The sequence below is a fragment of the Papio anubis genome, chromosome 2, assembly GCF_008728515.1.
Source record: "Papio anubis isolate 15944 chromosome 2, Panubis1.0, whole genome shotgun sequence".
NCBI lineage: Eukaryota > Metazoa > Chordata > Mammalia > Primates > Cercopithecidae > Papio > Papio anubis.
This window is the reverse complement of record NC_044977.1, coordinates 46,723,336-46,747,882: the sequence shown is the minus strand read 5'-3', so window position 1 is coordinate 46,747,882 and position 24,547 is coordinate 46,723,336. Positions and strand designations below refer to the sequence as shown.

The 24,547-nt window shown below is 44.3% G+C and overlaps 1 protein-coding gene across 1 annotated transcript; it reads left to right on the top strand.

Annotated features, from left to right (window-relative positions):
• Positions 1-10,491: 10,491 nt before the first annotated feature.
• Positions 10,492-15,598, top strand: PRR20G (proline rich 20G). The gene is made up of 3 exons (XM_003906927.4): positions 10,492-10,693; positions 11,204-11,262; positions 13,942-15,598. Exons 2-3 carry the CDS (start codon positions 11,211-11,213, stop codon positions 14,517-14,519), a joined length of 630 nt encoding a protein of 209 aa, XP_003906976.2. The 5' UTR covers positions 10,492-10,693; positions 11,204-11,210; the 3' UTR covers positions 14,520-15,598.
• The last annotated feature ends 8,949 nt before the right edge of the window (positions 15,599-24,547 follow it).

The window sequence follows — 24,547 nt, the reverse complement described above, 5'->3', positions numbered from 1 at the left end:
GAATAAATGTCCTGACTTTTGCTCATTGATTTGCATGAGTCCCTAGTATATCCCAGATTCGCCCCTCTGGCTGATGGCTGTCTTTCTGCCTTACTGTGGAGATCAGCAGGCCATGGCTTACTTGAGACAATGTGGGGAGACTAGAGTTACCCCCAAAGTCCTCCTCCTCCACCTCTGTCTTGTGCTAAGGGCCTTCCTCCTCCACCTCTGTCCTGTGCAAAGGGTCCTGCCCTCTCTTCTACTCAAAAGTGCCAGTGCTCCATCTCCCTGCCAGTTCTCCAAGCACCAGTCACAGCCAGTGGCCCCAGGGGGTCTCACTGCTTTTAGTGTTGGTTTGACAAATCCATCCACCTCCCTCTGGCATTGGTGTACCTCTGAGGCTATCTTTGGAAGCAGTGACCCTGTGCTAATTTGACATCTTACCAAGAGACAGAAGACAGTGTGCCACATGCCAGTTTTACAGGGAAAAAGATTCAGGAGAAAAGTATTTAAGTACTTTTCACATTGTATATTGAAAATATATTAAAGTTTTTTTTTATTTTTTATTTTAAGGGAAAACATGTAATTATTGTGTTTGTCACATCTAGTGGTTGAAAGCTGCTCTTCTTGTTTTCTCCAAGTCCTTATCATTTTCTTGGTGGGTGGCAGACCTCACATGAGGCCTGTACCATTAAACAGAACCCAGGGTCATGGCAACAACTTGAGTGCTTCTGCACCATGGGCTGTGGGAGCGAAGGATTGAAATCTGAATGACTCAAGAATAACGCAAACTGTAGTTCCTGTGTACCGAATGGCCTGTGATTCATTATTTTTATGAAGAAATATACAAAAGGAAGTGGAGTTGGTGTTTGGAAGTGGAGCTGGTGTTTTCCTTGTGAGTTTTTTTTCCATGACCGCACTTCATCAGAATCTCTGGGAGTGGGACCCAGGTGTCCTTGTTTTTAAAACTCTTCAGGTGACTTCAAGGACAGTCAAGGTTGAAAGCCACTGCCAACCTAGACAACTGGTTTTTAAACCCGGCTACACATTGTATTGCCTGAGAGGATCCTGCTTCCTGGCTCCCACTCCCAGAGGTTCCTATTTAATTGGTATGGAATACAGCCCGGGCACTGGGATTTCTAATGCTGCTCTAGTGATTCTAATGTGCAGCAAGGTTGAAGAGCCTTGGCCTTTGAGTGTGGCAGTTCCTCTCCCCTATACCTCTCACACCACTGTGTTCTTTGGTTTCATTCCATCTGATTTTTGAGCTTCCCTTCCAATAGTCACTATTTATTTATTTTTGTCCTGAAGGCTCTTTTGGAATGTTGCATATGTTTATCTGTTGTTTATTCACCATTGCTTTTTGTATCTCATGCCTTTCTTTGGTACTCTTTCTTTTCCCTACACAACAGCTTCCTTTAGAAGTTCGTTTAGCAGGAGTCTGGATGGAGCTATACATTTTCTGCACACGTTTTAGAAAATCTATTTTTTTTTAATCTACTGTACTGACGGTTTGGCTGGGTATGGAATTCTGCCTTGATGGGCTCTCCCACTCTGAAGGCATTGTTCCACTGCCTTCTTTCCTCCAGGGCTGCCAGCGAGAGGGCTCTGCCAGGCTGTTAGGTGTTTTATATAATGTTTCTTTTTTGTCCGGTTGCTTTTATGCTTTCTCTCTTTGCCTTTTGTTTTTGGCAGTGGCACTCATATAATGTTTGGGTGTCAAGTTATTTATTCTTAGCCTGCTTGCAGTTTTTTTATTCTTTCATCTTAGCATTCAAGTCTTAGCTCGACTCCAAAGCTTGTTCAGCTATGCCCTCTGTGGATGTGTCTCTTCTCCCTCCTCTTAAATGTATGTTGGATGCCTTTAGAACCTCCCACATGTTTGTCTCCTAACCTGTCTTTCATATATTCCACCTCTTTGTCTATTCATTTGCACTATATTTGAATTCTTTACCTTTAAGCTATGCAATATTAATTTAATTTAATTTAAATATTTTTAAGGTAGGGTCTTTTTCTGTTGCTCAGGCTGGAGTGCAATGGTACAAGCATAGCTCACTGCAGCCTCAAACTCCTGGGCTCAAGCCTCCCATGTTGCTGAGACTACAGGCACATGTCACCATGTCCAACTAAGTTTTTTTATTTAAAAAAAATTTTTGAAATAGAGATGGGATCTCACTATGTTTCCCAAGCTGGTCTCAAACTCCTGGACTCAAATGATTCTCCCACCTCAGCCTTCCAAAGTGCTAGGCCACTTAAAATTTAAATTTTGATATTTATACTTACTTCAAGAAGTTGTATTTGTATTTGCTTCATTTCAAAATCTACATGTTTTATTTGTTTTCATATTTTCCTGTTCATGCTTATGCATTTTATTCCTTATTTTATCTTGTTAATAATTTTAAGCATATTGGCTTTATACTTGTTATTTAAATTTCTTGATATGCTAATCATTCTCTTCCTTTTTTTAGCTGACTCTTCCACTCAGAGACTCACTTAGTTATCATTCATATGGGAGTCCTTATCTTCTGGAGATGTGTATTGAAATATTTATTATTGAAATGGCATGGTGCCTAAGGTTTGCTTCAAAAGGATCGGGTGTTGAGGGAGTGGGTAGGGTATAGATAAAGCAATGCTGGGTTCAGGATTTGTAGTTTTTACTTATGAGCTCATCTTTACTGAAGACTTTTTCCTTTGGGAATTCTCGTGTTCTGTGTTGTGGAAGTATTGCTAGAGAGAAAATTTTTGTTTTCCTTAGCTACTTATCCTCATAAATTTAACAGATGCTGGATAAGATTTTAAAAAATTGATATCTTGTCTTTGAGATTTTGGCAACATATGGTTAGTATAAATTGGGATTCCACACCCTGCTTAGGAACCTAGGATTCTTTTACCCAGAGCTTCAGTAGACCTCAGCCTCTTTGTTGCTTCTCTGGGCTGCTGGAAGATTCATTTTAGTTCCCTTTTTCACCAATGGGCAGTTTTTCCAGGGTCCCAGTTTGTAACTGAAGTCTCACTTCTGGCTCTCAAATGTGGGGGTACAAGGGCAAGTCTCCATTATGAGCCAATGTTTATAACGTCACCATTATATCAGTTATTTTTGTCTTTCAAGGTCAATTCTATATTTATACATTTTCCAGCATTTCTATGTATGTGTGTATGTTTGTAGTCTGTGTTCTACCATGCCATTGGTTTTTGATTGTATATAGGAAATAACTTAGCTTTTTCCATTTAAATTTGTAATCAAGACTTTTCTTAATTATCTTATTCTTGGATTTCTCAGATAGATAATATCGCTTGAATATGTTTATAAAAATAATAATTAAAATGTATTGTTTTCCTATAAACAATATTATCCATCATTGTTTCATTATTTCACCTATTATTTCAAATTATCTTCAGATAAATCTCTGAGTCATTATGAGTCTCCACTCTGCAGGTGGAGGAATGAAGGCTTGGAGCTGTTAGGTGACTTGCCCAAGGTCATGTACTGTGAGTGGGACACGGGATTTGCAGCCTGGGTATAGCCACTTTGAGTCTGCAGAGTTAATGCCTACTCCATGGTACCTCCCTAAATGGTTATCATACATTTGCTTTTTTTAAAAATTCCTTTTTTGGTGTTTTATTAAAGTGACTAAATGTTCCAGAACAGTCTTCCAGTACAAACCTCCTGTAGGATAGAAAGTTGACCCACACCCAGTGTCCAGGTGCTCCTCCACATTCCCACCCTCACCTGAACTTAGGTTGAGGCCAGGTGCCTGGAGCTGGCCAATGAAACGGGAGTGAGAGTGAAATTTCGTGTTCCAGGTGGCAGAGGCTGCCAAACCCACATCAACCTTACATGAGGAAGAAGTAAGCTTGCACTGAGGAAAGCAACTGGGATGGGAGGAGAAGGGTTTTGTTGTGACAGCAAGTGCCAGTTACCCAGCTTTTTCCTGCTACTTTGTAAGAAATAAATTTCTGCTCTTTACACATTGCTCAGTCTCAGATATTCTGTCATAGAGGCACAACATACACACACACACTACATACACCTTTTCCTTCCTCACTGTCACCATAGTGTCCCCTCCTTTTGTCTAAAACCAATCCTTCCAACCCTGTTTCTCTCATTATCTGTGCCTTCTCTTCTCAGAACCTAATCATTTCATCTTTCTCAACCTCATATATTCAATCCTGTTCTCTTAATGGGATCCTCTTCATTTCTTTTATTTTACTTAAACATTCTTATCGTGATTATGATTTTTAAGGAGAGTCCTTACCCTTTAAATATGTACTGAAATATTTATGGTCTCAGTGGCATTGTGCCTGGGATTTGCTTCAAAATAATCCAAAGTTGAGAGAGGGGGTAGAGCATAGATGAAGTAAGATGGGCCAAGTTTTGGTACCTGTTGAGGCTGAGTGATGGGTACATGAGGGAGGTATCACACTCTCCTGTCTACTTTTCTGTAGAAATGTTTGAATCTTTCATAATAGGCAGATTTTCTTGAAATGGTTCACAAAAATTAATAGAAGAAAAAATTTTTTAAGAAATTATTTTTCAAAAACAGGAGGAGAAAACAATTTTATTGCAATCCGTGAAACACACTTACCCCCAATGCCTCTTCATTTCCATCCTCCTTATCTCCCACTTGTTCAGCACTGAGGACCTCAAGGGTATTTTTGTTACATTGGGGCCTTCAAAGAAGGAGGGAGGGGCTGTGAGCCGATGAATGAAGGCAGCTTCTAGTAGCTGGAAAAGGCAAGAAAACAGATTCTCCCCCGGATCCTCCAGAGGAAACTCAGCCTCACTGATACCTTGATTTTAGCTTTGTAAGACATATTTTGGACTTCTGACCTCCAGTGCTGTAAAATAATAAATTTGTGTTAAGTCACTAAGTTGGTAGCAATTTGTTACAGCAGCAATAGGAAACTAGTATACATGTTTTATCACTGAATCAGAATATAGTCTTGGTCTGATACTGACTTCCCTTGTGGACAGCAGCAATATAACACATAGGTTAAGACTTGGAACTCTTGAATAAGAGTCAGGTTAAAATCCTGGTTCTGCCCCACAGTAGCTGGGTGACCGTGGATAAGCCACTCAATCACCCAGTGCCCCCGTTGCTTCCTTTGTAAATGAGAATAACAGTATTACCTACACACTAAAGTTGTTGGGAGGATTGAATGCATAAATATGTAAAAAGGACTGGGAACAATGCCTGGCACATGGTAGTGTCCAATAGATGTTAGCTATTATTATTAGCTGTTATATGATTCTGACCTATTCTCATCAACTAACTCACCTGTTCCTTTGCCAATACCATACTATTTTGATAGCTGGGAAAGGCTCAACTTACTATTGTTCCTTTTTACAGCTTTTTTCCTCTGACGTTTAATTCTCCATATAAAATTTAAAACATTTCATCCAATTCCAAGAAAGAAAAAAAAAAACAGCATTGATTTTAACAAATGGTGTTGGAACAAACTGGATGCCCATAATTAAAAATATAAATCTCAACCCTTACTTCACACTCTACACAAAAATTAACAAAAATGGTTGTTAACCTAAAGGTGAAAGCTAAAACTATAAAACTTCTAGAAGAAAATATAGGAAAACTCTATATGACTTTGCAGTAGGCAAAGATTCTTTAGATGGGACACAAAAATCATGAATTGTACAATAAAACATTGATGCATTTTTTGCAATGGGCACTGTGATTTGTCACTAGACCCTTCTTCAGAAATTAAGTATTTGTGACCTCAGCTGTGAGAATTGCCACCAGCAGACAGCCCTCAGCCCTTGCAGATGGACCCTAAGGGACTGCCTTGGCTGAAGGAACTCCCCTGACCCTTACCCATGGGTACACTCATCCTCCAGGCAGCTTGCATCCGGCGACATTCAATGGGGACATCAAGGCCTGGACCTATTGCCCCAACTCAGAACAGCTTTAGAAGGTCACCTTACCACCAGAATATCCCAGAGGGTCTACTGAAGCACAGTATTGAGGCTGAGTGGTCCTGCCTCTTTCCCTCCAACATCCCTAAAAGGCACACCTCATACACCTTCTGCACTCTAATTTCCATCTCAGATTTGGCTTCCTGGGAATCCCAACTTGAGACACTGGCCCTCATTAAAATTAAAATCTGTTCTTTCAAGGACACTGTTAAGAAAATGAAAAGGCAAGCCACAGAATGGGAGAATACATTCACACTCAATACATATATTCATCAAAGACCTGTATCCATAACACACAAAGAACTCTTACTACTCAAGAATAGAAAGTCAACTCAATAAAAAGGGTAAAAGTTTTGAACAGAAACTTCACAAAAGTATCTATGGCTGTGGTCAGTGAGAATATGAAAGCCCAATAAGGATAAGAATATGCAAATGAGCACAGAACATCCTGTGGTGCCAGGGAGCAAGGAGGGGCTCCAAATCAAACCAAAAGCCACAGTGATGGGGCATGTATTAGTGAGTTCTCACACCGTTGATAAAGACATACCTGAGACTGAATAATTTATAAAGAAAAAGAGGTTTAATGGACTCTCAGTTCCATGTGGCTGGGGAGGCCTCACAATCATGGCAGAAGGCAAAAGGCACATCTTATATGGAGGCAGACAAGAGAGAATGAAAACCAAGGGAAAGGGGAAACCCCTTATAAAATCATCAGATCTCATGAGATTTATTCACTACCATGAGAACAATATGGGAGAAACAGCCCCCATGATTCAATTATCTCCCACCAGGTCCCTCACACAACACATGGGAATTATGGGAGCTATAATTCAAGATGAGATTTAAGTGGGAACATAGCCAAACCATATCAGGGTGTGACAAAAGGACCCAGCAACCAACTGAAGGAGCTCCCAATGGCCAAGGCTGGAAACTTTGAGTGACAAAATAATTAACTAAATAATTAATAATTAAACATGTAATGAAAATATTTAACAAAATAATTAGCTAAATTGTTAAATAATTAATCCCATGAAGAATTGGATTATAATCCAAAGTATACAACAGATATCCATGAGTCCATACTGATGTAAATAAATGATTAGATAAATAAATACACGGGGAAAAGTAGACAAATCCCCCACACAGGAGAACTCCAAATAATTTAGACAGCCATTCTCCTGGAATGAGATAAGCATATTTTCCCTTTTTTAAAGTGTGGGCTACAGATAGTGACTTCCAAAAAATGCAGCAGAGAAAGAGAGGGGAAAATTACTTTATGGTGGAGAAACCTACCAACACTGCCCCAGCCAGGTGACCAGGACGAATACCATCTGTGATAAGCCATGTTGATAGTGTGCACCCTAGATAGGATGGGATGGGAATAGCTCTTTCCGTCGGCAATCTTCCTTACAAAAACACACCATTCCAGTAGGATCATGAGGAACACATCAGATGAATTTCAGGAGAGGACATCTTACAGTATATCTGACCAGTAATCAAAGTGTCAAGGTCATCAAAAACAAGGCAAGCCTGAGAAACCCTCGCACCCAAGAGGAGATATGACTAATTATAATGTGGTACCCTGGATGGGGTTCTGAGACAGAAAAGGTATGTTAGGTCAAAACTGAGAATAGATCAAGCATAGACTTTAGTTAATAATGATGTATCAGTATTGGTTAATGTATCAATAATTGTTATTTCCATACTAATTAATTATGACAAATATACCATGCTAATGTGAGATGCTAGGAATGGTAAATTTTGTGTGGGTTGTATGAGAACTCTCTGTGTTTTTTCCAACTTTTCTGTGAGTCTAAAACTATTCTAAAATAAAAACACTTAGTTTTAAGAATCCATTAAGCATATCATTAGTCATCAAGGGAATGCAAGTTGAAACCACTATGAGACACCACTCCACAGACACTAGAGTGGCTTAAAGGAAAAGGATCAGTAACATCAAGTGTTGACAGGTATGTGGGAGTGCCTAAAACCTCACACACTTTGGGAAGGAATGTAAAATCCCACAACCAATAGGGAAACAATCTGATAATTTTTTATAAATCTAAAAAAACCCCACTTGATTATTTGACCCAGAAATCTCACTTGTAGATATTTACCCAAGTAAAATCAAAGCATATGTCTATCCAAAGTCTTGTACATGAGTGTTCTTAGCAGTTTTATTCATTATAGTCCCAAACTGGAAACAACTCAATCAACGTCCATCAGGTAGTAGTGACTGGATAAACAAACTGTGGTCTATTCATGCAATGAGAGACCACCCAGCGATGAAAAGGAATGAATGACTTATGCATTCTACAACACAGATGGACCTCAACAACATTATGTCAAGCAAGAGAAACCCGGCAGAAAAGGGGGTGTACTGTATGCTTCCACTTATGTGAAATCCTAGAACACCCAAAAATAATCTGTAGAGATAAAAAGCAGATCAGTGGTTGCTGGGGCAAGGATGGGGAAAGTGGCCTGACTGCAAAGGGACACAAAGGAGCTGGCCCAGTGATGAAATTATTCTCTATCTTAGTTGTGGAGGTGGTTACCCAAGTCTACAAGTTTATCAAAATCATCAAATTGGGTACTTCAAATGGATGCATTTTACTGTGTGTAAATTGTACCTCAATGAAGTTGATTTTTTTAAAAAACAAAAGCAACAACAACAAAAAAATGGAGAGCCTAACTGGAAAGGCATTGCTTATACACTATATATATATATATATATGTGTGTGTGTGTATATATATATATATTTTTTTTTTTTTTTTGAGACAGGGTCTGACTCTGTGTCCCAGGCTAGAATGTAGTTGGGCCATCTTGGCTCACTGCAGCCTTGACCTCCCTGGTTCAAGTAATCCTCCCACCTCAGCTTACACAGTGGATGGACCACAGGTGGGTGCCACCACACACAGGTAATTTTTTTTTAGGTTTTCTGTTTGCTTTGGTAGAGATGGGGCCTTGCTATGTTGCCCAGGCTGGTCTGAAACTCCTGAACTCAAGTAATTCTCTCACCTCCATCTCCCAAAGTTCTGGGATTACAGGCATGAGACACCGTGCTTGGCCAGAATTTTTAAAACAACATTATCGGAGCAGGGTGTGGCAGCTTATGCCCGTAATCCCAGTCACTTAGGAGGACTAGGCGGGAGGATTGCTTTAGGCCAGGAGTTTGAGATTAGCCCAGGCAACACAGCGAAACTTTGTCTCGACAACAACAACACCCAATTAGCAGGACTGGTGGCGTTAGCCTGTGGTCCCAGCTACTGGGGAGGCTGAGGTGGAAATATCGCTTGAGCTTAGGAGTTCAAGACCAGCCTGGGCACATGTCGAACCCCATCTCTACAAAAAGAACAAAAATTAGGCGGGTGTGGTGGTGTGAACCCATGGTCCCAGCTACTCGGGAGGCTGAGACAGGAGAATCGGTTCAACCCGGGAGGTGGAGGTTGCAGTGAACTGAGATCTCACCACTGCACTTCAGCCTGGGAGACAGAGGGAGACTCCGGATCTTTAAGAAACCAACAAGCAAACCAACCAACCAACCAAACCACTGCAGGCGCCTCCCTCTGTGCTGGTGTTTCCTGCTCTCTTCCTCCTCCCGTGTGTCCGTGTGTGTACCCACAGTGGTAAACGCACGAGGTGTGTCTTAACACGTACCTCCAGCCCCATCGCCATCTCTCTGAGTTCCAGACCCTTTTTACAAAAGGCCACTTGACATCCTCACGTGGTGCCTCAAAAGCTTCTTCAACCCAACTTGCAGAAGCCAACCTCTCCATCTTCCACTCAGCTCAGGTTCCTGGTCCACCTCTGTCTGAAGGAACGGGAGGCCAAGGCTGCAGGCTCCTTCCCTCCAAGGGCTGTCTACACGGCTCACTTTCCCTTGCAGATTTATCTCCCTCCCGGGGAACGTTCTTTGCCTCTGATGCCCACAGTCTTAGCCTAACACAATCCTGCGCCCAGCCCCTAGTGCTGTGTAGCCTCCTTGCCTCTAGGAGTTAACCTGGGCACCCTGAGTTCTCTCCTTCACAGCTAGTCTGACCGTTTTTCAAATGTTCACCCACTCAGGACACCATTCCGTGGTTTCCCGGAACAAGACCAGCTCCTGCGGTCCCCGCCCCCACCTCGCACACCCGGGACCTGGGCCTGGTCTCCCCCTCCATTCGCGGAATGGGCTGGCCTCCCTTCCAGTCTGGGCCTCAGTGCCCGTTCTTCACTCCCCTGCCTCCCTCCCTGCCCTTCCCAGCCCGGTTCACGTCGACTAATTTCAAATTTCAAATTCCAAACTTTCCCCCTACCAATGCTTTCCTTCCCCACGCTCAGATCTAATCAAATCAAATCTTCCTATTTGCTACTCTCGCGGCACCACACCTCCCTTTTGCTGGCACTTACTTGTAATTATGAATTTTTTTTTCTCAACGATTAGATTGATCAACCAACCACTGATATGTATGAACAGGGGCTTCAGGGTGGGCCCCATTTGACAGGCAAAGGACTGGCCCAATGACCTTCCAAGCCCAGTCAGGCCCGCCCCAGCTGGCCCCGCCCCTGACCTCTCCCATCACGTGATGGCCTCACCGCCTTTTAAGAGGGAGCGCGCGAGGCTGCGAGCAGTCAGTCAGCTTTCTGCCGGGCTCTGAGCTATGACTGCTGGGTGCTCCCTCCTGCCTGCCTGGTAGGGGGCGCATTTGAGGGCGACATTGGAGCCACAGCCGTGATCCTGTGGACACCTCCAGCTCCTCGGGCCTCTCCTCATAGAAGAGAGCCAGCTGCACGGAGATCAGGTGTGTGTCTGGGTGTCCCTGAGGGGTGGGTAGAGTTTGCGTGGGTACAGGTGGGAACAGAATCCTCAGTGCTCTAGAAGGCCGAGGCCACATCCCTTGTCACCACTACCTTCTTCACAACTCTGTTCCCCATCCTCCATCTTCTTTCTCTCTTCCGCTAAGGAGGGATCATTCCTCCAGGAGGCCTAAGTCTCCCCAGTACAAGCTTTGCCTGAAGAAACTGGGATAAGTTAATCAAGCCGCCTCTAGGCCAGTCCCTGCTTGCTACTGGCTCCCCCTTGGAAATCCCTTACAGTGTGGAAGTCTCCCCCCACCCCAACTCCCACCTTCTTCACAGGATCCCCTTGACTGCGCCCCGCCGGCTCTGTGCAAATGCTCTGAAGTACGCGAGCGGCGGTGGCCCTGGAGGAGGGGGTGAGGTAGGGTCCACATCGCTGCGTGACGCTTGAGAAATTAGGCTGTGGTTTAACACCCTGACTGACCCATTTTCCTCCCCACTCCCTCCCGCAGATTCCTCATGGAGGAACCAAGGCGTTCGAAACGACCTCGCTCCATGGCCCCTAATCAAGGTACCGTCAAACATCCACCATTCTCTTTAATTTTTTCCAGATTTTTACTTTACTTTTGGTATCGACTTATAGAACTTAGATATGCAAATGTGACATGTTATGAAATGCAGCAGCCCCTGCTCCTTCTCAGTCTCCCGCACCTTTGGGACCACCACCTCCATCTGGGTAGCCATTACTTCTAGCATTTCCTCTCATTCTTTAAATAACATGCGTAGCCTACTGCTATTTCTTTTTCCGTTTAGACTTTATTTATGGTCTTCCCGCTAGACTAGTGGAGTATTTAGCTGTAGTTCACACATTCCCACCACCACCACCACTCACCCAGCCACACCCATCCCAGGGCACACACCCTGTGCTCCTCCCCCACTGCCCAGGAGCCAGGAGGACACTAGGATTACTTTGCACCTCTTGCATAACTTGAGTTTTCCAGGACTTAATACTTCTCCTCGGTTATTATGTGTTCACTTATCACGAGTCCATTCCCCAATTCTTCCCCAGTTGCTTAAATTCAAACCCAATCAAGCATTCTCTCAGTTTCACTTTCTCATAGCCTGCTCCAACGGGGACTGGTTGCTCCCAGTCAGCTCCCAGCTGCCACTCCAGGATCTCCCTTCCGTATCATCTGGGAAATTCCTTTTCCTCTTTTGAATTTTATCCAATTTCCTATGTCTGGTGTCTTTTTCTTTCTTATTTTACTTTTTCTCTTTGGAAGAGTGAATTCTCACACTATATCTCGATCTGTGTATGATAAACCAGTACTCTCACCTTGTTCTTTTCTGGAGGTATTGGAATTTGATGGCTATTGCCAAATTACTCTTGAAAACATTTCCCTTCATACACTGTCCTAAATCTTTTAATCTTGTCTAGTTTGATAGACACATTACAGTAAAGCATGCCTTGAAGGGAAATTATTTAAGATCTTGCTTGTCTGCAAACATCTTCGTTCTAATTCCTAAGGGATACTTTGGTTGGATATCAAATTTTGGGTGGGAAATCCATTTCATTCAAAAATTTTGAAGACATTTTCTATTATCTTCTAGATTTAATTGCTGCTTTTGAGCTGTCTGATTTTTGAGACATGTTGAATCTTGACCCTTTCCATATTGCCTTTCCTCCCTTTCTCTTTCTCCCTCTCTGGAAGATTTTAGAATCTTTCGTTGTCACCACTACTCTGGAATTTTATGGGAATGTGTCTCAGTAACAATACACTTCTAATTTTCTTTTATTTTATCTTCCTTCCTTTCCATCATTTTGGATTTAAGCTCTCTTTTCTGGGAGATCTTCTCAACACTATCCTCCAGAATTTCCATGGAGATTTTTATTTCTGCTCTCACAATTTTAATTTCAAAAAGCTGTAGTTTTTCTGAATATTCCTTTTCAAAAGTACCCTATAATTGATTCATGGGCAAAATTCCTTCTATCTCTCTGGGGATATTAATTATAGATGTTTTTGGAAAGTCTCATCTGTGGCATAAACTGTTTCCTCCAAGTTGGCTTTTTTTGTGTTATTGTTCTATCTCTTGTGTTAGAGCCTTTCCTCTGATGTTTGGCGATCTCTGATTGCTGCTTATGGTTTAAAAATGGGACCCAGAAGAAGCTGTTGGGAGCCCCAAGCCTGTGGATGGGGCTTGTTGATTGCATTCCACAGAATATATATGGTTGGGCTATGTAACTGGGCAACCCTAGATGCCAGTTTCTTGGGACTTTTTCTTAGGCTACACAGGTTTCCCTAGGAGGAATATTCAGATGATCTTCAAAGCCTGCTCTGTCATTGATAAAATTTCTATAGACATTTGTCTAGTTTTGAACTTCCTGTTCTGTTCCATTGCTCAATCATGTATCTGTGTGAACACCTCCCCTCCCTACCAAGCTAGCTTATAGCTACCCTAGGCTTCTTTCCTCCTGGAAGCCATACAACTACCCCCGGCCCCCCTGTCACCTGGAATCCTATCCCTCTCTGCTATCCCCACTAATCCTCTCTCACCTCTGCCTTTCTAAATCCCACCCATCATCCTTGATATCCCCAGCTTATGTTAACTTCTCCAATAAGACTTTCTGATCATCTCCTTCCCAATACATGTTAAGAAGCTTACTTGAACCAGACACTAATCTAACCATTTCTCTTCTAGTAACTCAGTTCTTTTAAGGACCCAGGGGTTGGCATGTTATTATACCAATTTATGAAAAGGGGCACTGATGCCCAGATAAGTGAAGCTGCCTGGGAATACAGCCCAGGCATTCTGGATCCAGACCCACCTCCCTTGTGACACCCTTCACCTCCTAACTGGTCGCTCATTAGCATCATTCATTTTTAGGTGTTCTGTTTGTCTCTCCTACTGAGGTTTAAGCACAGCAAGGGCAGGCAATGTGTCATTTTTATTCAAACTCAGCCTCTGCAGGGAACTGTAGACTCATTTACTTATTAGTAAAATGGCGATCATAATATCTGACTGACAAGATCATTGCAAGGACTTGAGAGGCTCATGGAAAGTGCTGAGCCCAGGCTAGGCCCTTGGACAGACAGTGCTCCTGAGGGCTCACCCTGCAGGCATCTCCTGACCTTCACTCTGTTTGCCTGGGTTCCCCTGGGCCCTCCCTGAACCCCTCTCTTTGTCTCCCTTCCTGAAGGCTTCCTGGGTGGCCCCTACTCCATCTCCTCACACTCTGCTTCTCTTTTAGCTTCAGGTGGGCCTCCTACAGAGCCAGGCTGCTCTAGTGTGGACCATGAAGACCCTGTAGAGCCAGTCCAACCCGCAAAACCCACTGCTTACGTGAAACCCTTGAGATGGGAGCCCCCAGCTCGCACAGAGCTGGCTCGTCCTGCAGGAAGAGGCCGGCGCAGGGGAGGAAGCTGGCGGGCAGGTCGAGCCCGTGGCAGTGGGGCCGTGCTCCACAGGGTCCCCGGCCAGAGAGAGGGGCCAGACATGTACATCCATCTGAACTACCATGGAGAGCCAGGCCACCAGGGGGAACCAGAAGCCGGGCAGAACCTAGCCTTCTCTTTTACTGAAGCAGCTCCTATGCCCGGAATTGTGCAGGAAGGCCCCGGTCCCCATGCAGCCCAGCCTGAGGTGGGGTTTCAGGAGCCACCTCCTGCTCCTGGGCCTGTGGCTGTGGCCAGGCAGCCCATGTTGGCCCTCTATCCCTATATCGGGTTCAGGCCTCTGGGTGGCTCAGCTTTTTTGCGCATCATGCAGACCTCCAGTGGCACCTACGTGCACGGGGTCCCAGTGTTCCTTGCCCACATTGCACACTAACCTCTGTCACCCATATTGCTGCCAGCCTCCCTTTCTTCCACCTGGACTTTCCCCCATCCCCAAACTCTAGCCCCATTTCTGCTCCACTCATCCCTGCCCATCCCAGCCAGGGCCCTTACTTTGTGTTGTCATGCGCCTCCAAGTCCTCCTCCCAGGATCCTGACAGTAGTCCATCTGCTTCCAATGTCCCTCTTGCCTCTGCTTTGTATATTCTGTCAAAGATACAGATGCATGGAATTCCTCAATGCTTATTCAAATAAACCAGCAGCTCCCTAAGTCCTTTTAGTGTGCTTATATTAAAAGCCAATTAAAGATACTTGGGATGAAAAACAAGGTTGTTGGAATCCAAAGTTATGTTGATGATTTGAATCACAGAATAGATAGGACTGAGGAATAAAAAACTAGATATTTGGGCAAGAGAGAGATGGAGAATGTGACAGAGCAGTCACCCAGGGAGCTCTCCTGTGGATCCACAGGTCATCTAACGTGGAGCTCCCCAGGGATCCATCATCCTGGGGATCAGAGGTCATGTAACATGGAGTCCTCCTGGGATCCATTGCCCTGAGGATCCACAGGTCATGTAATGTGAATCTCTTACGGGATCCATTGTCCTGAGGACCACAGGTCATCTAACATGGAGCTCTCCCAGGATCCATCATCCTGAGGATTTGCAGGCCATCTAACATAGAGCTCTCCCAGGATCCATCATCCTGAGGATCCACAGGTCATCAAAAATGGAGCTCTCCTGCAATCCATTGTCCTGAGGATCCACAGGTCATCTAATGTGAAGCTCCCCTGGGATCCATCGTCCAGAGGATACTCAGGTCATTTAGCATGGAGCTCCCCTGGGATCCATTGTCCTGAGGATCCACAGGTCACCTAACATGGAGCTCCCCCAGGATCCATCATCCTGAAGATGAGAGGTCATCAAATATGGAGTTCCCCTGGGAACTGTCATCCTAGGTATCCAGAAGTCATCTATCATGGAACTCCCCTGAGATCTGTCATCCTGCGGATCCACACATCATGGGATGTGGCGTTCCCTCACAATCTGTCCTGAGGATCAGAGGTCATCTAACATGGATCTCCCTCGGGATCCATCGTCCTGAGTATCCACAGGTCATCTAATGTGGAACTCTGCTGGGATTCGTTATCCTGAGGATCCACATGGCATGCGACGTGGAGCTCCCTCATGATCCATTGTCCTGAGGATCAGAGGTCATCTAACTTGGAGCTCTTCCGTGATCCGTCGTCCTGAGGATCCAGAAGTCATCTAACATGGAACTCTCCCAGGATCCATCATCCTGGGGATCCACAGGATCCATCGTCCACAGGATCCAGAAGTCGTCTAACATGGAGAGCCTGAACATTTGGATGACAGCAAAATACGAGGAAATTATGGCTATATGAATTCTCCCAATGAAAGAAAGATGTGAATCCTTAGCAGGCTACAAGGATAACACCCTTTGGGAGTATGAAGTATGGTAGAGAGAACATTCCAAAAGCTGCCTGAAAGCTGAGACCTGCATGGAAAGCAGAATTAGGCTCACAGTAGACTTTGCGTGACAGCATCAATGACTGTGGAAAGCAGCGGTGCAACATCCTTAGAGCTTCGAGAGGGGAGTAACTCCAAATCTAGAATTCTATGATCAATCAAATGTTTTGGAGGAAGAGTGAAGGAGGCAAGAAGTGTCAGCTCAAGGGCAAGGCCACATGAAGAAAGAGCCTACAGAAAAGGGACAAAAAGCCAGACTCCTACTCAGACTGGACCTGAAGCCTGAGCTTCCCCCTGAACTTAGAATACACAACTTATAATGTGCAAGCTACTAAACCGCTTTTCTGTTCAGGGAGGTTTGAATTCAGCTGTTATGTATGGCAAAAGTATGAATAATGTTTTTCAGCCAGGGGAAAAGAAGCAAAAAATCCTAGAAAAAGTGGGATGCAAGAAGAATCAGAAAGCAAGGAAATTCGTTAGCTATATTATTAAGTCTAGATAAGTATGATTCTGGAAGAAAGATCTGGAAGGGCGATCTAGAATTAAAATTCCAGAAGACTTTGACATAGACATTTGGGGCATGGGGCACTTCAGAAGGAGCTAGACGTTATTAAAGTTCTTGTCTAGCTCCTGGAGATGACCTAGAGGCTGAATATAAGAGAACAATGAAATTCTAGACTCTGACACATTTATAAGTCGAAGTGTATGTTTCCATTGGGAACCACAACATGAATTAGAATAGAATGTAAAATTTCAAACAGATTAAGGAAAAGGGGGATCAAAGAAAATTTGATAATTCAAACAAGAGGCATGGGAGGTTAATAGAAACAAGGAGAGAGTGTGACATACTTACGGTGCTAAATAAGGAATCAGTAATTTGATGGCTTCATCCTTAGCTTCCTCCTGGCTTTAACGGAAATATTTTAAATGTTTCACCATTAAGCAACATATTTGCTGTAGGTTTCTCACAGATGTTTGATCAAATTGAGGTAGTTCTAATTTTTTTAGAATTTGATAAAAGGTGTATTATGAATTGGATTTTGTATTTTATTAAGTAGGCTTTTATTAGCTGATTTTGAGTCACTTGTAAGAGAAAATGTCCAAGTGACATGAAGAGAATTTTTCCCATCAAAAATTTTTGTCTTGTGTATTCAATCCTCTTAAATAAACCCTTCTCTTTGACTTTTTTTTACTATAGCCCTTTTACTAAAATTTCATAAATTATGAATATAGAAGGTCTTTACCAAAACCAGAAAAAAGAGACAAAAGGTAGAAAAACAATGTCTGCTGCCTCTATTCTTCATTCCTATTGTATCTTTCCCCATAATCACATGAGTCTATACAAGCAAATGTGTACATTAAAAGTATCGTTTGTGGTTTGATTTTACAAACACCTGGCATGCCATCCACCAGGGGTCATGCTGAAGTGACTACAGGGTCCAGGCAGGCAACCCGGGTGTGGCAGATGTGGTGGGGACCAGCGCCTCTCTTGAGCCCATGCCCCCTCCAAAGTGGGCAGAGGCAACTTAGTATTGAAGCACAGCATGAACCCCAATGAGCACACTGCAGTGGGAGCTGCTTCTTAGGTTGCCACTGGGGTCTGTCATGCATAAGCCTACAAGAACCCTCTCAGACATCCTATGCTCATGTGCCACTATCTCCTTGCTGGATATCTGTCTGCAAGATGAACAGGCTTTACGTTGTGCAGGCAACGGTCTGCGAATAGATTGCTTCCAGGGCGTTTCTACTACCAAAATGCTTCACTAAATATTTGTACATGGTATAAGACTGGGTCTCATTCTGTTGCCCAGGCTGAAATGTGTTGCAATCAAGGCTCACCACAGCCTCCACCTCTCGAGCTCAGGTGATCCTTCCACTTCAGCTTCCTCAGTAGCTGGGACCACAGGCGTGCACCACTATGCCTGGGTAATTTCTGCATTTTTTTGTAGAGACAGGGTTTTGTCATGTTGTGCAGGCTTGTCTTGAACTCTTGAGCTCAAGCAATCCACCCCCTTTGGCCTCCCGAAATGCTGGGATTACAGGTGTGAGCCACTGCACTTGGTCTTTTTCTTTTTAACTTCGTAAAATAAATTCTCTAAGTGAGATTCCTATGCCAACCAGTACGGCCATATTTTATTTTATTTATTTATTTTTAAATTTAACGTTTAAGTTAAATTAGACCCCAGTGTATGTTGTTCCCCTCTATGTGTCCATGTGTTCTCATCATTTAGCTCCCACTGATAAGTGAGAACATATGGTATTTGGTTTTCTGTTCCTGTGTTAGTTTGCCAAGGATAATGGCCTCCAGCTTTATCTGTGTCCCTCCAGAGGACATGATCTCATTCTTTTTTTGTCATGGCTTCATAGTATTCCATGGTGTCTACCACATTTCCTTCATCTAGTCTATCATTTATGGGGACTTAAGTTGATTCCATGTCTTTGCTATTATGAATAGTGCTGCAATGAACATATGTATACATGCGTCTTTATAATAGAGTGATTTATATCCCTTTGGGTATATGCCAGTAATGGGATTGCTGGGTTGAGCCATGTTTTATTTTAATAAATACTAAGAAATTGTATTCAAATTAGGTGGCATCAATGCCAATTCCAACCTGCAGTGATAAGGGTACCTCTTCCCCCCACTATCTCCCCAGCAATGAATGTTGGGACTCTATAATTTTTGCCAATCTCTTGGATAAAGGTATGTTATCTTGTTATAATTCTAATTTGAATTTTCTTGGCTACTAATAAGGTTTAGTATCTTTGTATGCATTTATTGGCCACTTTTGTATCTTTCTCCGTTAGTTGCTAATATATCTTTTTTTACACAATTTTTTGTTGGATTTTATATCTTTTGTGTATCAATTAGTAGGAACTCGTGTTAGAAATGCATAAGCGCTACAGGTGATTTTCCCATTCCAACCTTCCTCTTTAGGCATGGCTTGGGCCGTCTTTGGCCTGCCTGTGTGCCCATCCTCAGCTCGTAGTAGACCTCTTCCTTTGGCCCCGTCCCCTAGGTTGGTTTTCTGTCTCCTGGCTTGGGCTCTGCTCCTGCCACCTGAGGGCCAGAGAGCCACATCTGCCACACAGGTGAACACCTTGCAGTGACAGCAGTGTGGAAAATGATTTTCTAATCATTTCAAGATCACTCTCAGTTGTTTCAAGATTTGATCATAGCTCATGAAAAACTTGGCCAATTAACGGGTTCACTGCTAGCTCAGTGCTCCCCCACTTCTCTTTCTTGAAGGGACTTGCCAAGATGCAAGCATCAGGAGGCTCTTCCAGTCCTAGGGAGACATCAGCATTCTAGATCCACTGCTGAGAGGTCTTTCTGCTTCTATTCATGGCACTCCGGGTCCTCTGATCTTCCAGATGACTCAGGTCTGCCAAGGAGAACTTGGATGACCCCCTGGCCTCAGGTGGGTAGAGACCCCACGGCCTGCCTCAGAGGCCTTTGCCAAGATGCCCCCCAAAACCTATGTACCTCCACTCTTTACTCAAAGATGGCAGGATTCTAGCTCATGACCCATTGTCCTGCTTTTCTCTGCTCTGTCATTTCCCTCCCACTTCTATTAACTTCTGGCCAGAAGGGCAAGTCCCAGGCCCCCCTTCTGCACCGAACACTCCCATTTTCTCCCCAACTGTCTTCCTCCCTCCAGCTCACAGGAGCTCATGTTGTCCTGCAGAGTGGGTACAGTGCGGCCCAGATAGTCAAAGATCCTTTAATGTCACTTCTCTGTAGCAAAACCTTCTCCCCAGAATGTGCTTTGAGGCTTTGGATTTTGGTAAGCAAAAACTAGGATTTCGAGACTCATTTTTTTTAACTATAGATTTCAATAGTATATTTTGCAAGTTAAAAAAAGCACATATCTCAGCAGCACAGAATTGCAAAATCATTTAAATCACTTTTGAATTTAAAATTGTGTAATAATCTTGCACCACTGATGGACTGTGAGTGCAGAATGCTATTAATGGGTCTAGGATGTTGGGAGAATGACTGGGATAACAAGTGGGATCACATTTAGTGGCTCATAACAGAAAACAAAGATAACATTGGCTGAAACAAAACCTAAGCTTATTTCTCTCACAAATGGAAGAAGCTTGCTGGTTTGAAGTCCAGGTCTTATATGGCAGCTTTAGGGGCTTTGGTCTTGGTGCTCCATTCTAGGATGTGACTTCCAGTCTCACAGTCACCTCATGATCCAAAATGGCTGCTGGAGTTCCAGACATCATATCTTAGTTCCAAGAAGCAGGAAGTAGAGGGGGAAAAAAACCTCAAAACTAAAAAAAGCAACCTCTGAGTCATCTTTCTTAGAGCAGCCTTCCTGGAAGTCTAGCTCTAGTACTCTTTCTCTTCTGGCTCAGCAGCCCAAACTGTTACATGGTCATGCCTGGCTGCAAGGGAGGAAGGGAAACAAAATTTTCGAACTCATTGCTGTTCCAAGTAATATCAGGGTCTCTCTTAAGGAAGAAGTGGAGAATGGATACAATGTAGCAAATAGCAGTCCCTAACATAACAGAGTAAAATAAATTGCAAAGAAAATAAACATCTGTCAATGCTTTAAAAATATTCCACCACAAACCATTTTTGTCAGGCATCCAAAACTGTTAGTAATATTTTGAATACAAGTGGGTTTGTTGAACATTTAATTTAAGTAAAAAAATATTTTTACAATGTTGAGTGTTTTTATCCAAAACTAAGGTATCCAAAATACATGTCTCCATTTACTCACTTGTGGAGAAAGGAGGGGCTGACCCATTTTGGGGAGAGGGTTAGCTCCTCGACAATCTTCTCAGTTTTATTGGAATTGGGCACATTGCTATGAGTCTGTTTGGCTTTCTGTTTATTCCTGAGTCAAGTCTGTCCCCAACACAGTTGCCAGGCTGCTACCCCTCCACCATCTTGTTGAAAGGCTTTCAATTCTGCATATCCATGGGAATCAGCTGGGGAGTTGAGAGGTGGATAATGGCCAATCCATTTCAAAACACCTCAGAGGGGTGGATTTCACCAGCTTAGGGTCTGGCATAGGCAACAGGGTATTCAAAACCTCTCTAGGTGACTTGTATGGGTGGGCAACTTTTGCTATTCCCTAGTTCCCTGGGATTGTGCCTGAAGTCTCTCCTGAGATGGCCACTAGGAGGGCTGAATCAATCCTACAATGTTGGCAAAGGTCCGGACTACCTTGCAAGGCAAAGAAAGCATGCATACATGAAATTCTAGACCATTTGCCTTCACTTTTACAGAAAAAGTCCAGCTGCAGAATGGTACTGAAATTAATGCTTCCATCCTGAGCTCACGCTTCTCCTCCCTGCGGAACAAAATTTGGCCACACCCAAAGCTGATGAAATCAGGAATATGTGCAAAAGGAGTATGGGGGTGGTGCTTTTTCTTCAGAGTCTGAGGGTCTAAGTAGTCCCAATGATTCAGGATACATTCTAGAGGAATGCAGGCTGAAGATGGTTGGTAACCCATCTGGAAGAGAGGACAGAGGAGGAAAAAGGTTTTTTCCTCTCTCTCTCTACAGTCTGAGGGTCAGAGGGGTCCCATTGATTCAGAATACACTCAAGGGGAGTGCAGGCTGAAGATGGTTGGTTACCCATCTGAAAAGAGGGAAAAAGGCATTCCTTTGTTCCTTTCTCTTTCCAGTGAATACCCAGGGTATGTGAGGGAGACAAAGAAAGTATACCATTTCTTTCTTCTGACCTTATATCCCTGAGTTCCAGTGACCTGTGCAGGTGCTGACTGTGGGTGCAGGTGCAACCTTCACCCATGAAGACAGAGGAGGCATAGCCAGCAGGAATATTTGCACTCACCTGTGTGGTGCCTAAGCCTCCTGCTCTCAGTAACCTTTGAGTTCCCTAGACCTCATCTGTGCCATAGATGTGAGCATGACCTCTATCCATGAAGCAGAAGGGCCCTAATCAGCATGAATTAGTCATGCTCACCTGTGCTGTGCCCTAGACTTCTGCTGTCTTATACCTTTGAATCTCTCAGATCTAGTTTTCCTTTCTAGGGCCTCAAACCAAAACTTGGGGAAAAGATACCTCAGGAGGGTGTATGGATCCATTAAATTAGTCTCAGTTGGCCCTCACCAAATTGAAGCCAGCAACCAGCAAGGCAACCCCTCCATTGCTTCCCTATCATAAACAGTTGAAGCTGCGGGACCAGGTCCTCTTCAAACAAGGGAGAGAAAGGAAGTCCTGGAAATTGGGAACCTGGCCTCATGAGATTCTTCCCAAAATTACAGCTTAAGTGTAGGGGAGGGGAAGGTGCCTGGGGAAAAAGCCTCTTGTCCTATGCATATGGGTTCCTTCATCAGGGGAAAGAAAACTCTCAATCATTATATTCTTCTTGCTTCTAAGAACAGACAGACACCACATTGTTCTCATTTACACTCCTGATGACTAAGCCAAATGCTCATTCTACCCAGCAATATTTCTGTGGTTTACAACAACATTCTTAACATTTAACATTGTATATAAAGAAGAGACAGGAACCATGACAGCTGGAAAGAAAGAAAGAAGGAAAGAAAGAAAGAAAGAAAGAAAGAAAGAAAGAAAGAAAGAAAGAAAGAGAAAGAAAGAAAGAAAGAGAAAAAGAGAGAGAGAGGAAGGAAGGAAGGAAGGAAGGAAGGAAGGAAGGAAGGGAGGGAGGGAGAGGTCCTTTTGCTGACACCCTAACAGGTGGTTGGGGACTGGAGTTAGTTCAGGGGCCTTTGGATAACACCAAGGTGTAGCCTCAGCCAGATACCTTCAATTGCCCTAGGACCTCCTTCTGGTCCCACGGGACAGCTAGGCCTCCGTGAAGGGAAACTGGTTTTGAACAAAGCCAACATTCCCAACACCTGAGGGTGATGGGGGATTGATGGTGTCCTTTCCAGTAAGCCTTCTCTCTGTGTCATAAGTTTGCCAGCCACACTAGTCACTTTTAACTGGCTGACAGATGCTCAGTATTTTTCTTTCATTTTAACTATTGTTAAATGTTTAACTATTGTTAAATGTGGCCAAAAGGCAGATCCACTTTTACTCACCTTTCCACAGATCCCAGATGAGCCCCCAAAATGTTATGGGATCTTTCGTGTGTCACTTTTCTGGCTGGAAGCGTCTGTGGCTGGTGGCACCTTTGCCTGAGTTCTTGGCCTGCATCCAGGAAGAATGAGGTATGCAGACAAGTGAAGGGTGAGCAAGATGAAAAGGAGGCTTACTGAGTATTAGAACAGCTCAGAGGAGACCCACAGTGAGTAGCTCCTCTCTGTAGGCAGGTTGTCCCATCCAGTATTCAGCTCTCAGCAGAGAGGAGGCCTGGAGTGGGTGGCTCCTCTCTGCTGGCAGGTCAATTCAATGAGTGTTCAGCTCTCAGCAGAGAGGAGACGCAAGAGAGGGCGGCTCCTCTTCGCAACTGGTTGTCCCCATCTCTGCTGCTCTCATCAGAAAGGAAGCCTTGGAGAGGGTGGCTCTTCTCTGCAGCAGGTCGTCCAGACTTCTGCTGCTCCCAGCAGAGAAGAGGCCCTGAGAGGGTAGCTTCTCTCTGCAGCTGGTAGTCCCGACATCTGTGCAGGTCTCTGAAGCTCTAAGGAGAGAGGGTAGCTCCTCTCTGCAGCTGGTTGTCCAGTTGTCTGCTCAGCTCTGGCTGAACCAAGGGCTTTTATGGGCTTCAGAGGGGAGGAAACGCATGTGGATTGGTCCATGGGCAGCTATGGGCTGCCTGGAAAAGGCACCACGATTTCCCACTCTGGTCAGGCCTCACCAGGGAGTGCCCCCTTCCACTCAGGAGTCTGCCTGCCTACTGCTGCCCTTCATGGCACCCATGCTTGGCCCTTACTTTGTTCTTAGATTGGAGTGGGCACTGACAGCAGAGGGAAGACAGCAGGAGCAGGCATTTCTGAGCCTGCCAGGGAAGGGGGGCCTTCCAAGAGTTCAGGCATGCCTGAGTCAGCAGCTGCGGTTAGGGCAGGTGCAGTTTCGCATAGGGAGGTGGGTTGTGGGGAGGTGGGGCACAAGGCTTCTGCCTGCTCTGTGGAGTGGGAAGCCCAGATCTACAGCCACAGTTTGGGTGGCTGCAGCTGCACCCAGGAGGGCAAGGCTTCTGCCTTATCCCCACCCCCAAGAGCACAGGGAGGCTCAAATCTGCAGCCACCCAAGTTCTGTGCAGCCCTTCCTGGGAGGGTGGGGCTCCTGCCTGTTCCATGGAGTGGAAGGCCTGGGTCTGCAGCCACAGGTTGGGCGGCTGCAGCAGCACCCAGGGAGCTCCTGCCCCAACTCAGAAGGGGTGAAGCTCCCGCTTGTCCCTGGCTCCTGCTGGCTCCATGGAGCATGCATCCCCTGCCATGCCTCAGTGCTGCAGTTGGCATGATGGCAGTGGCAGGCTGTCTGGAGCAGTTGCTGCCATCACTTTGGTACCTTGCTTTATTTTGGTCAACATTGTATCTTTGGTATTAATTCATGCTGAAAAATTCCATTTTATGAATTGAAGAAAGTGTAAGTATCACAGCCTTACCAACAACATTATTTTTCCTTTTTTAAATTGTAG